Below are 14599 nucleotides of genomic sequence, written 5' to 3'. Positions count from 1 at the left end.
AGGGAGTGACACCACTGTCCAATCAGAATCAGAATCATGCTCATATAGAAGGGTCATTATACCCCAGGATTCCATCCAAAGTATTTGTAAAACAGTACTGTGGTGGTTGATGCTAGGAGCTCTAGGAAAATGTGGATGGGTTACGTGATAGTCAGGACACCAACAGTCCAGATACAGGCACACCTGGGTAGAAAACATCAAGGAATGGTTGAGAGATAAAATTGGTAATTTAAATGAATTTAGAAAAATAACTGGACATTTTAAAATCAACTTAGTACCCTAGTAGTGTGCTGCCAGCTTCCCTGACAACGGTTGTTATGGTTGCGACAACATACGCAATGGTCCCCAAAATAAGTTCTATTACATCACGATTAGGGGCACAACAGACTCAGCTCAACATCACATCTAAAATCGAATGAATAATAGTATCTAAATTTAAACAGGTATGTGGGGCCTTCAATAATGCATGTGGTCCACTCACGTGTAACTCTTGAAGTACAGAGAACGTCAATTTCACTCAAAGCCCAGAGTTCTGCATTTAAAATTCTTAAAATATTATCTGCTAAATGTGTTAAAAGCAAAATAATTGGCCCACACTTCCCACCATGACAGATGTTTGGCATTGTGGGCCACCTGAGTCCATCCATCCATCCATTTTCTTAACCGCTTACTCCCTAGTGCGGGGTCACGGGGGTGCTGGAGCCTATCCCAGCTGGCTACGGGCGAGAGGCAGGGTACACCCTGGACAGGTCGCCAGTCCATCGCAGGGCAACACATAGACAGACAACCATTCACTCACACACTCACACCTACGGGCAATGGAGAGAGGCCAATCAACCTAATGCACGTCTTTGGACTGTGGGAGAAAGCCAGAGAACCCGGAGAGAACCCACGCAAGCACGGGGAGAACGTGCAAACTCCACACAGAAAGGCACCATTCGCCTCCGGGAATCGAACCCAGAACCTTCTTGCTGTGAGGCAACAGTGCTACCCACCGCACCACCGTGCCGCCCCCACCTGAGTCCCCGAAGTACAAACAAATCAGCTTCCAAAGCATCCAGGACAATTTCACAAATGCAAAGAGAAATGCATAATAAAAAACACTTTCTGTGTAACATGAAAAGGGGCTTTGGATTTTTCTGCGCGGGACTCCAGAGAACGATTCAGCCACAATTTTAACAGTGGTGGCATTTAAATGCACCTTAATATGTCATAAAAGTGTCCTTAGGAATTTATACCATTCGGTTTTACTGTCATAATGCCACTTGTTATTTTGAGTTAATATAAAAGTTTTAACACTCGTTTCAGGTAGATTTACCCAAATTTGAGATATGATCAAGAAAAAAAGCCAAAAGACACACTGCAGGGACTACATTTCCCAACATGCCTTGAGCAGCATTTGCTGGAAGCTCCTGAACCACTACCCATAATATAGATAGTTAGTGGTGTGTTTCCTTAGTTACTGTATGAAGTGCTGCAGTACAGGCTGCCTCCTGCACATATCGAGGCTTCGCTGAGCAGCGTCAGTTAGAGAGGAAGATATCCAGAGGAGACCACGGCATCTGATTGGCTGAAGGTCCTTAAAAGGCCACCAATCAGACGCCAACAATACTATGTGACTGTGCGTGTTTCCCTCTCCGTCTCTAAATGCACCGTGTCAGCCTGCGCATATTTTCACGTTTGCGATTCTGCATACATGCATGAGCGCGTGTGTGCGTGTATGCAGGATGCTAAAATCAGGAGCTGTGAAGGAGGGGGAGGGGCAAAAATCAAGATGCTGAAGAAACAGATGAAAAAATAAAGAAGAGGAATATATAGAAGGGAAGAAGGAGGGAGGACAGATGCTGAGGGGAGAGTATTGGTGAAAGCCACAGTGAGGAGAGATCGAAGGAGAGAGTGAGGAGACGGAGGAGGGAGAGACGATCTGCCGGAGGAAGCACCAGCGCTTGCATTTTCACAGGAACCAAGGCAGCGGTCTGTTGCTGTGACGATGGGCTGCTGGCTCTCTGGACCATGGATGGGTGACCAAATGGTGAGCTACCAAAGGTTAAGTGTGTGTTTTCTGACGTCTGATTTCAAGGCGGCGGCGAGCTGTGTAAGGTGTGCTCTGGTTTGTATGCGTGTGTGAATGCAGAAATGCAAAATGGAACATTGTCACAGTTTCTGTAGCGTTCTGTATTTGCGTAAGTGATAAATGTAATGTGTGCTTTCAGTTTTTAAGCAATGCAATGTGTACATGTACATGGAAGGGATTTTGATTTTTCTTGAGAATAGTCATATTTGTGGTGTCCACACGCCGGGGGCTCACGGTTGTTATGCAGCCATCCTCTGTCTCCACACACACAGGTGCCATTTTGTGCTTTTCAGTCAATGCTGTGTGTGTGTGCGTGCGTGTGTGCGTGCGTGTGTGCGTGCGTGTGTGCCTGTGTGTGTTTGTGTGCTTGACTGAATGTAGCAAAGGGTGACTCATGGTTGTGATGTGCTGGAGTTAACAATACTGTTCATGCGTCTAATTCGATGGCTGCTGAGCTGCGTGTGTGTGTGAGTGTGTGTGTGTGGGTATGCACGCATGTGTGAAGAAGAATGAGGTTTATGTTGGCTCCTGGGTGTTAACCCCTTAGTGCAAACATGGACACCGTGTCCACATTCATTTCACTGAATCTGACAGAATTCAGTGGCTGTCATGTTGGAAGAAATGTACCACCCATGAGTGCTGTGTGACCCAGTTGCATAACCAGTTTCCAATTTTTTTTTGGCTGTAATGTGTTGATGCTATCACTACAAGACAAATGCAGACTCTCATACAGATACACAGCAAGAGCAAAACACATCCAGTTGTTCTTTGTGGCATGTGCTGTAGAGGAACGCTGAATCTGATTCTGGAAGATGGTAAAGGACATAGATGTACAGGTTTATGAGATTGGGTTCATTGTTGGGGCATGGAAACCAGGGACTTAATGCACATAGACCTCTAAGCCTCATGACATCATTAAGACAGCCCTCTCAGCCACCTTCGTCATAGCACCGTGTGAGAGAGCATCTTTTGGAAGAACAGTTTCTTCCAGTACTGTTCCAGAGACACCAAAGCACATGAAACCACACATTACTTAGATTAGATTTTTCTTTCAATTTGTTCATTTTACTCTGCAGACGAAACCATGCGCTGGGGAGTAACATTCATGGGCCTAGAATAAGTCATTAGATTCTCCAGAGTTCCTCTACTCAGAAAACATCGGCTTCATTCAAAGTATAGTTTTAGTCATTTATGTCATTTCTCAGAATGTGAAGGTGAAGAAAAAGCCTCAAACACAACTGCACTGAAGTAGAATGATTTTAAATGTCAGCATTCAGCTAACAGTATGCAAAGCAGGAGTCCAAATGACATGTAACCCTGTATGGTCTGCTTATCTGGTGAAATAACATTTAAACAGAGAGGGTCAGAGGTCAAACCGATGTAAGAATGAGCTGCATCTAAAATAAACTAATTACAGCCACCTGATTACTCGGCTCTGTAATCACTGTGTTCAGCAACACAATTGTGCAATGTGGCTTACTAAAAAATTACAATCAGCAAATTAAAAAAATACAAGTGAAAGCATAATTATTTTGAAAGATTCCCTTTTCGATAGATTAAGATGTGCCCCACTAGGCCATATGGCTGCTCACCTGCAAAGCAGACCATACAACTGATTTAATGTAATTAGTGCCAGGTTGGGGTTACAGTGATGTTTTCAACTGATTGATGTCTGCATGATGTGAGAATTAGCAGCTGATCTTCTATCTGTTTTTCTCAGGTGAATGGGCGGAGTCTAGCACACCTGAGCCAGCGGGATGCTCTGCAGATACTGGCGGCCAATCAGCGGCCAATCACCATGCAGATCAAGGGCCGGAGAGGTCGTAGCAATGAAGCAGAAAGGGGAAACTGGGAGCCCTTGCCCCTCAATCTACAACACCTAAACCTGCCCCTCCCAATGATGGGGGCGGGGCTAAATGCATCCAGCCCCGTATACCAGGACAGGTGTGCTGAAGTTAACTGGATTTAAGTCTGAGAATTTCATGATGAGTTTACAGTAGTATTTAATACCCTAACTGCACTTGTCTGTGGTTTTATTATTGCCTTTAGTTGAGCATATCTAAATTTTATGTTCTTGTCATCTGACAGACATTATTACGGACATTTATCTCTGCCACAAGACCACTGTGATGGAGGAAGGTACAGCTACTTGTCCAGCTCCCCGCGAGACACAGTGGACATCAGCCTCCAGGTGACGCTGTACTTTAGAATATTACCGTCTTCGAGTGTTTAACATTTGTTTGATTACAATAAATATGTTGAGTAAATGCAAAATGACATCCAGCGTCTTTGTGTCTTTCACTCAGGACCCGGAACTGACCAGCCGTCGACCAAAGGGACAGAACTGTCTGATGGGATGCTGCAAAAGCAGCTTAGAAGAACCCAGTGGCTGCCACAGTCAGGTATCCCAGGCCTTTCTGTGTCCAATAGTTGGGATTCATTATTGACAAGCTTTAATAAATGCTATCAAGAAAGTTTGAGTAGTGAGCAGGTACTGTACCTGTTGTTGCAGACAGATGATGAGGACTTCATGCTGGAGAAGCCTTTGGGCTTCCTGCCCCTCCACCATGAACTGGACAGCGGTCTGGGCTGGACTGATGGCTCCCTCCATCAGGGGGATCTCTCAGGACTGGAGACGGAAGAAGGAGGTCTGGAGGACTGTCATTCACACGGGGCCCTTGCCCCCGGGGGCTGTGGAGGATTTGGAGGAGGCTCCCCTTCCTCTGAGTCTTTTATCTCCTCGGAGCTCAGTGACTCTGGATTCTACAGCGTTAGCACTGGCGAGTTTAGGCACTTCCAGAGGCTGCTGGAGAAGCGGATGAGGTTGTACAATGCCAGACTGCAACATCAAGGAGAGCCCTGTGAAAGGCGGGAGCGCCGTGACAGCTGTCCCAAGAGCCACCGCGAGCTGCTGGAGGCCATCCCTGAAGCTCTGACTGTGCAACAGCAATGCCAAGGTCTCGGCGCACTTGAGATGGAGGAGGAGAGTGGGTCTGTCATGGACCTCCCACCTCGAGGACTTTTCAGGTAGCCACGGATGTAAAAGTGTTTTTTCTCGTCAGAATTAGTTTTTTGGTAAAAATACACCAACACAAAAAGATGATAATACATCATATAATTTAAAACGCATACATTTTATAAAATTAAACGTTATTATTTGAATTAAAAATATTTTTTTAAATGTTTTACTTCCTCCTCAAAAATTAAAATGAAGATTATTATTGACTGTTCATATTTGCAGGGTCTCATCAGTCCAGTTCCATAAAGCTGATCGTCCCTGTCTGAACCGGCACAGTTCCAGCAGTGGAGCCCTCTTCAATCCTTCCCATGCCCATGCTGCAGTTTCAAGACTGACCGCCCCCGTGCTCTCGACCTGCAGTACCCCCTCCAGCCACAGGAGGCCTCTAGTACCAATGCAGCAGCATCACCAGGGCTCCAGCTCGGTGGGGATGCTGAGGAGAAGTCGAACGCTGCACCATCGTCCGCATCCACAGGAGTACCGTCGCAGGGCCAGTCACCCGGCGTCCCCGTCTTATTGCGCAGCAACTTTGCACCACTGTGGAGGCGCAATACCACGTAACGTGCTGCCGCCGCGGCTACCGGAGGAAGGTGAGTTAGAAGCAGGCCTGGCACTCGCATCCCAGCAGCAGCCCTCCGCCGCGGGACACCTGAGGAACACAAACATGCACGAGAGATGCTACGACAGCAGTTCTAACAGCCAGGTTGCTCACCACGACTGGTGGCACTCGCAAGAAAGAACCTTGATGCCTGAGAAAATGATGTCAGACAGGGAACGAGAGATCGAGGCGGAACTGGAGCAAAAGCAGCAAATGCAAAAAGAAAAAGAGCTGGAGAGGGAACGCGAGCGCGAGGCACAGATTCAGGAGGAGGTGGAGCGAGAGCGGCAGCAGGAAATGAAGAGGAGCCGATTCAGAGAGCAGCACTCGCTCAACCACTCTCTTCAGGCTGGAGATGTGAATGACACGTGGCCGAAGCCAGCCAGCCGTCAGCTACAAGGCGGTGGAGGAGGGAGAGGTCTCTACAGCACCCTGGAAGGCCACACAGGCACTGGAGTCGCCGCTGGGTGTGAAGCGCCCATAGGATATATGAGTCAAAGGTTAAGTCCCAGTGCCAGTTCTGCTCTGCAGCCAAAAACCAACCCAAGCTCCAAAGTCAATGCCACTACACGGGTCTCCAGGAACCAGCTTCTGAGGGACCGGGCATCTCAGCTTGCAGACGAACGCAGTGGTATGAGCACGGATGACGAGACCAACACTGACATACTGATGGGTCGGTACTGGAGTCGGACGGAGAGGAAGGAACACTTCCTGTTGGCCCGTGAACAGAAGCAGCAGCAGCAGTTGCAGGCCAGAGGAGGGAATCTGCGAGATGGGAGCGCGCTGGACAACCGAGGAGTTGGACCCTTTGCGGAAGCGCGGTACAACACTGTCCTGGAGCTGAGTCAAAGGAAGCTGAACCGTCTGAGGAACAGGAAGCTGCTGGATGACTGGACCACAGTAGAGGAGCTGCTGACTCATGGGACCAGGCTGGACAACCAGGAGGACATGCTGTGTCCCAGCTCCCTGCTGACAGTCACCACTGTCTAACTGCATGGACACTACCGCAACTGTAACACTGTGTGTGACTGTGTGTTCGATATTAAGCCAACAGTTCAATATTTCAGTAAATCTGATCCCTCTGTCTTTTCCAGAGTCAGCTGAAGATGAAAATCACTTTTGCGTCCAGAATCAGGCTTGTGTTTAGTGTTTAGGCATGTTTATGAACCAACAGTCTGATCTTTAAACTGTAAGGATACTCTATGAATTCAACATGTACAGTAAATTTAGAGGAAAATGTGTTGGAAAATAATGATTTGTAGTCCAGTCTCTCATAAACAGCATCCAGGCTAAAATTAGGTTACTGGTGAAGATTATTCTGGTTATTCCCACCTAGCTAACATGGCATTCATTCATATCGTAGTTTAGCTAATCCTAACTAAATTTAAATTACCACAATTATATACAGTAGTCTAGTCAGTTCTACTGGTTTCAGTTATCGGTGCTTAAAGAACGCGAAGTAGAGGAAACCGATGCCATCTTCTTATTGTACCCTGGGAAAGGCATGATACGAGAGGCTTTACACAAATGTTGGACTGCTCCTTTAACGAATGTGTGCGCGAGAGTGGGAAGCTCACTGTCATTGCTGTACATCACCTCAACTGATAGCTTTACGTGTGGGTGTGTCATCATTGTACAGCATTGCAGATACAGTGCACGATGCTTGTAAAAAACTCAACAAGGTTAAAGCAGCGTCCATGTTTGCGCCATGCGTGTCATGCACCATCCTATGCTACGTTCATTTCACAGAATCTTAGAAGTAGAAAATTTGGCTTTGGACTAAAATCCTCAAATAGACCGATATGGGGAGCAATACTGTTCTGTGTGGCGACAGATCAAATAGGACCTTTACATCAGGGGCGCAGAAGACATCAACTGTAGCAACGCAGACAAAGACAACTGAAATTTGATAACAAATTATAACAATTTTTATAGAAACTCTGTTTACAGTTAAGATGTTGATTGGTGGGAGGTTTTGTAACAAAGGAAATATGAAATGTGATGTGGTTCACTTGCTCATGTAATACTGGTCGTACTGTGATAATCACAGATGGGGAACAATGTGCCACTTTCAAAAGATTTCAACCACAGCTTTAATCTGCAAAAAGGAAGTGCTGCGGGAAGTATCTGCAGGTAGACTTTATGCTGCATTCATGACATTTTGTACTTCCATGCTTGTGTATACCCCCCATTTGGTTTTTTACCCCCTTCCTAGGGGGTAAAAAACCAAATGATGGGACTGGATTAAAGTCCAGTCATGGTGCCATGAGGCCATTTTGGTGATGGATTTACACAAATTAGTTCAGATTTTCCAATAGGCGTAGCATATGATTCACATAATCCTCATCTCAGTTTAGACGTCTTAGAAAAGCACCAAATGTTCCAGAGTCATGATAACAAGAGGTTTGTGCTAACATGGTCTGAATGCAGCTAAGACTCATGGCCCTTCGTGGCTCCCTATTCCAGCTGGTGTCTCTATTGCTGGAGGGGTGTTTACAGTTCTAACTGCAGGTAACAGCTTATGCATGTTGACTGAAATCGACTACGTTGCTTTGACTGTGCTGGGACGATTCCACAGAGAAGGAGATGCACCACCAGGAGACCACATAATAGGTGGTCGAGACTGTTGCAGCGTTTTAGAGTCAGGACTGAGTCTAAGTTGTTCTCGACATTCCAGTTAAAGCAGGTGCAATATCGACGTCCACAGATACCGGGTCTGCAGTCTGGGGAAATGTGCAATAATACCTCAAGTTTGTTTTAATATTATAGTGAGGGAGTGTGCTCTACCTGTCAGGGTTTCATCAAATGCAGTAACGTCTCCGAGCAGATGCACAAAAGTGATGAGTCACCACAAGTGCAACATAATCCTAGGATCTAAAGTGACAGTGGTAAAGGTTATGTAGATATTTACATTACTTCCTTATGGTGTTTTCCACAAGAGGCACAGGCAAGAACAACTTTTTGCACATCGTTTTTTTATATGAAATGTTTTCCCTACCTTTCTGTACAAGGGACAGAGGCCAGTGTGAACGACTGTAGATAGAACGACAGTGTGTGTTGGTGTTTTATTTATAAACTATCATAGTGATTTATGGAGATAAACATCAGTTTGTTGTGATTGTGTTGGACATATTTCAGTATTTTTCTTGTAATGGTTACGAAACCAATGTGAACAGATTTTATGATCTTTAAAATCAACTTATTTTCATTTAAAGCTGGTGAAACTTCAAAAAGAAGAAATGTGAATAATATAGTCTCATATAATGGCAAAATTGAATTTTACTGTTGTTTTTGTGTACATATTGATTTTGTCAAAAGATGCAGAGACGGTTGGAGTTAATTACAGGATTCGCTGATGCCATCAGACGCCTCCAGTTGTTTATTATGTGATTCTGTGGCTTTCTAGCTGTGTTGTGGAGGCTGTACATACAGCACCCAGATCAACATTATAGTATTAGTAGGTTTAACACTCACAATATTGTCCTAATTCACAGGAGGTGGTTGATTTGTTCTGAATGTTACTGTTAATGTGGCATCCATTTTTAAGAGTAGAATCACTGACGCTTTAGTGCCAAATGACACGTCTATATTTTAATGGCATCATCTTGTTCTCTCTCTTGCCGTAATTCCAGTAAAGAAGTCCAAGACTGGTCTGAAAGACGACGTAACGCTGTCTGATTAAATGCTGTGTCTTAGGAGTTGTTGCTGTCTTACGCAGGGATGTTAAGCGATAATTCAATAATCCACATGGAAATTATAGTTCTATGTCTCCTCTGGGCCTGTAACCAGCAGCACAAGGCTTCCACCAGCTCTGATAATATGGCGGGAGCTGCAGAAGTTAGTAAAATTTTCAGTCAGTACATGCTATAAACGTAAACAGCATTTCTTTTAATAAGAAATGTCTTGGAACATAGATTTCCACGCTGGAAGTGCTGGGGCAGCAGCTTTCCTGCTCTTCCTGCCTTTGTGCAGACCTCAGCATGTCCCGGACACCTCCCTGGACACAGATTAATGTCCGTCATCTCTCCTGGCTCTGGGAAGTGAGAGAACAAGAAGATTTACACACAAAACGCTCTGACACTCAGAAAGAAAAGATTTAACTGAAATTAAACCAGCACCACTTTCTTTCCGCGTTCTTCCTCTCTCGCAGCCGTGACTCAAGCGGTCTAAATAATGGATGACGAAGAGAGATTCTTTCCTTTCCCACCCACCCCCCTTCACTCTCTTTGCTTACGTTACACAAGGACATGGAGCTGAAAATAGCGCTGCTGTCCTCATATGATGTGAAATTAAAAGCACACTGGAGCGGAGAAGCTCGCTGCTGGGGAACTCAACACTTGTTATACTCCATCTGACAATCCCTCCATCCAGCCTGCAACACCACCTCCATTTGTTTGTGCAAGGGTAATTTTCACTACACCCATCATTTTGGAATATTATGATGTATATGTGATTGTAATAAAGAGATTTTAATTAGCTATGACATTGTGGTTTTGTCTTATTCTTTGGCATGAAACCTCTACAACGTTTGACTATCGGATATGAGCAGAAATGACAGTGCTTGAAAATACTGCAGCACATTGGAGGTGAAAACCTCCATTGTTACATCCAGGGATTCTCCAAGATGTTTCAGACTGAGACACCGACCCAGAGAAACCCACTGAAAAAAATACACACTTTGCACATGCAGGAAAGAGGCTGGTTTCTCCCATCTGAGCTTATACTTTTATTAAAGTCTGACTAAAAGGTTAGTGGAAATAACTTGAACTTTTATTTTAAAGCTGGACGTGCACTGGTAGTAGCTGAGCTATTCTAAGGTAGTGCTGAAGCTGTAAACCAAAGGGAACCCTTCCTCCAGATGGTGATGTCAACCTCTGCCTCTATTGTAACTCACGACAAGCCTCAATCATAAAGGGCCCATTTCTGGGGCACTCAGCCCATCAGTCAGACAGTGAATGCGTGAGCCACACTCTAGTCACACCAGCCACCTAATGGCAGCCTCTCAACCCAAATGTCAATCAAATCTCAAAATTTTGTTCTCTCCATAGAAAAGACATTTCAAGTCAACAAAACTGGAACGTGTTAATAGCTGAAACATTCAATGCTTACAATGTAGTGGCTTTTGCAAGTTCCTGTAATAACTTTCAATTATTGTCTCGAGTGTGGGAAAACGCTGAACACGATGATGATTAGCCTTCTTAACTATAGTCCTGGGGGATTTGACACACTCCAGAAAACACCTGCTTCAACCTCCCGCCAGTGACCTAAAATACTGAAAATATAAAAAAAATAAATACTGAACATTTTCACAACAAATGCCTCATTCTTGTGGGCTGCCAAGGTTTTGCAGTGGATCATTGGAAAGTGCAGTGTCAGGTTATTGCTAACAGTGAATGTGTGTTTATGTTTGTGTCATTTAAACTTTAGGGCCGACCCATGAAGCTACTTCCGGCTACTCGTGTCTCGATCAGAGCACACGGCCGGCCTCCATCACAAAGGGTCCTTTCAAGGATCCTTTGTAGAGCACTGACCACAGCCGTCAAAGGCCGAGTGTGGGAAACGGAGAACATGATTCTACTCACACCAGCCACAGCACAGTGGACACATCTGCCGCCTTTGCAACAACACAAAAAATGAAAAAAATGTATCCAAAAAATAAGTAAATAATATAAAAACAATAGCTTCATGAGTGTGACTGTATGATGAACAGGTGCTCAGTAAGACATTACTACAACTTCCCGTAGAAGTAAGACACTTTCAACGGAGCTGCCAAAAACACAGTCAAGATAAGATTCTGCACTCTTAATCAGTCAGATATGTGATTAAAAGTAAATGAAGGTTGTGTGCATGAAGGTGACTTTATGCAGTGCTTTTTTGCACCATTTTTGCTGTATTTCTTGTTCTAAGTTGGTTTATTTCAGTTTAGAACAAGACCTTTGGCCTTTTATGTTTGCACAAAATGTTCTACTTTTGGAAAATTAAAAATACATGATTTTAAATTTCATGATTTTCTTGAAAACTGCTTTTTTCCAACATTTTCATCACCAGGTGGTTAAAAATGCAAGGCTTCATTACATACATACATTACATGACACATAGGACTGATAAATCCCTGCATTTACTCTACGGATTTTTTTTAATCTATTCAAACTATTTGTTGTAAAATACGTTTTTTAAAACATGGAAGACATAGCTTTAGATTTTGATTAAACTCCTATTGTATCTAAAAAATGAAACCTACAATCCAAAAGCTTAGTACTTTATTTATTGTGGAGGAATGATAAGAAAGTGCTTAGTAAAAGTCGGCAAATTTGTTTTCCCCACAGATAAACACACAGACGAATGAATCACTTAGTTGCCTCCCCTCAGACCAACATATTTCCCTGACATTTAACTATTGCCATCAACAGATATATCATGCTGCTCCATCCACTGTCTGATCAAGCTCTGTGATTGCGAGAAACTGCAGCCAGACCAGGACCCACACATTCATATGGAGATGTGGGACTATAAATAGGAGGGATGGATCCAGCAGAGATCAGACTCTCTCTACAGAGACCTCTACAGCTCACACATCCAGACATGGCTCCTACAATCACTGCAGCAATCACCAGTTCCCAGGAGCATCTGACTCTGAGCCACAAGGTAAATTCTAGACTCAGCAGGACTTCAGCATGAATCCTACAAGCTTGTATTTGTTGATGCTGCTCATATAATGCAGAGCAATGTCATTAACGGCTTCATTCTTCTTCCTGCAGCTCAGAAAGCCTCTGGTGGAGAAGTTACGCAGAGAGCGAATCAACAGCAGCATCGAGCAGCTCAAGTCTCTCCTGGGTCCAGAGTTCCTCAAACAGCAGCCAGACTCCAAGCTGGAGAAAGCCGACATCCTGGAGATGACGGTTTGCTTCCTCACACGACTGCAGCAGCAGCATGGAGCTGTGGCCTCAGCAGCTGTCACTCAGGGATACTCCAGGTGTGTCCAGGAGGTCACATACTTCCTGTCCAAGGAGGGGGTGAAGGCACAAACTCTGAGGAGCCTGCAGAACCCCATCAACAAGCTGGAGTCTTCCTGTGATAGCGTCCTAAGAGACACTGACTCTGAGTGTCTGAGCTTTTCAGTCCAGACCAGCATCAGCAAAGAGAAGAGTGCGGTCAACAGCGCCCCCTGGAGGCCGTGGTAGACACCTACACACTGGAGTCAAACTGAGGCGACCACATTGGTCAAAGATCACAGGAATTACTTCAGTGAAATTTAAAAGGTTGTTCATCTGGTTAAACAGAATAATTTCATTTCTTGTTTTTAAGAAAAATAACATTTCCTATGGAAATATTATGTTTTTCTAATAAGAAAGAAACTTTATATAATGGTGCCAAAGATAAATCACAGAAACCTGTGTGTTATTTTTTGGTGATACATATAAGTTGAAGTTATTGACTTCTTGCTTGTTGATGATCATTTTTGATCAGAACCATCTTTGTTCACTGAGTGAACAGTTTTTGTAAATGTGGACACTTCACACTCAGTTTTCTGGAACGCAAACAATCGATCTGTTATTAGATCCATGTGTATTTTATCCTCTTCTACTCTGAAGGTTTCACCGTTCTCATGATTCTGTCAAAAACAGTATAGACACTGGAATTTCTTGTGAAATTATATTGATTAATGTGCTTGTATCACATTATGATTATTGTCCTGTGATCTGTTTCAAGATTAGTATTTTGTTGCCTTTGATTTAAAGGACGTAATTATGTCTTAATTATGTGAGACTGTGATGATTAATGTACTGCTGCTGACTTTTGTAAAGACTAGAGTTCCTCTCCTCACGTTGAGAACATGGTGCCTTGGACATGTTACCAAGTTGTGGTTGTGATGTATCATCACATTTATCTGCTTCCTGTTGAGAAGCTCATACTTATTTATTAAGTTGTTCCAATAAACAGACGTATAATTGACTTCAACTTGAATTGTGTGTTGATTAGTATTAATAGTTCTGTAAATGCAGAGCTTCATACACAGCAGAGATGACACATATAGTAGGTTCTATAGTTATCAAAGAAATGGACACAGGTTTAATCAAATCTGTGACATGGTTGCATGTGATAATGCTGGTAAAATTGGTAGCAGCGCATGTTTTCAGGCTGAGGTCTCACTCAGTTACTGATTCTTTAATAATAAAATGTAACAAACAGTGAAGGAACCAAATGAACATGATTTACAGGCCGGAAAATGGTCAGAAACCAAAAAGTCTGCCCACAAAAAGACAGTGTTATATGTCTTATGTATTACACTGTCAGTTGTTAGAAACCTAAAAATGTAAAGTAAAAGCACCCAAACTTCAGGTAAGTGACACTGCAGGCCCTCGACTACAATGAGAAATAGTTTCACTGTGGAGGAATTAGACAAAGTTTTTTTATTCAGTATTCAGTGTTCCATTTTCTGTACAGTATAAGTAAACTAATGGCCTCTAACATGAAGTCAGTGCTGAGCTGCTCAGGCACATGGACGTCATGTTATGTTGCTGTAGCAGCTTTTACTTCCTGGCTGGAAAAGCTGCTTCATCCTTAAAAGCATAAAAATTATTCAACCCTTATGTGGAAATAAAAAAATGATGCTTTGTAAAAATGTGAGCACCGCAGCATAAATTCTATTTACAAATATCTAACAACAAAACCCCTGTGTGCTGTTCACACCTACAGTAAAATGATGAGAGATGAGCAGAGTTTCACTGATTATAGCTGCTGGTCAATGCGTTGCAGCCATTATAGCTCATCTACGACCCCATCCCTGCTTGTCTGCTGCCTTCAGGGACAGTGCAGAGTGTCAGTCATTTCTTCATCAAGTCATAAGTCTTCATCCAATAAAATCAAAGGATGAACCTTCGTCATCACAGTTCAAACCTGTGGACAA

General features: G+C 43.7%; 2 protein-coding genes across 2 annotated transcripts; both read left to right on the top strand.

Moving 5' to 3' along the window:
- Positions 1-1613: 1613 nt before the first annotated feature.
- On the top strand, positions 1614-10174 carry LOC114855896 (uncharacterized). Its single transcript, XM_029151423.3, has 6 exons — positions 1614-2032; positions 3795-4018; positions 4163-4265; positions 4381-4476; positions 4587-5101; positions 5316-10174. The coding sequence occupies exons 1-6, from the start codon at positions 1991-1993 to the stop codon at positions 6679-6681; spliced, it is 2346 nt and encodes a 781-aa protein (XP_029007256.1). The 5' UTR covers positions 1614-1990; the 3' UTR covers positions 6682-10174.
- A 2039-nt stretch (positions 10175-12213) lies between these two features.
- LOC114855671 (transcription factor HES-5-like) lies at positions 12214-13651 on the top strand. Its single transcript, XM_029151021.3, has 2 exons — positions 12214-12336; positions 12450-13651. The coding sequence occupies exons 1-2, from the start codon at positions 12214-12216 to the stop codon at positions 12870-12872; spliced, it is 546 nt and encodes a 181-aa protein (XP_029006854.1). The 3' UTR covers positions 12873-13651.
- Positions 13652-14599: the final 948 nt, after the last annotated feature.

This window comes from Betta splendens, chromosome 5 (genome assembly GCF_900634795.4).
Source record: "Betta splendens chromosome 5, fBetSpl5.4, whole genome shotgun sequence".
Classification (NCBI taxonomy): domain Eukaryota; kingdom Metazoa; phylum Chordata; class Actinopteri; order Anabantiformes; family Osphronemidae; genus Betta; species Betta splendens.
This window is presented reverse-complemented; position numbering and strand designations above follow the sequence as displayed.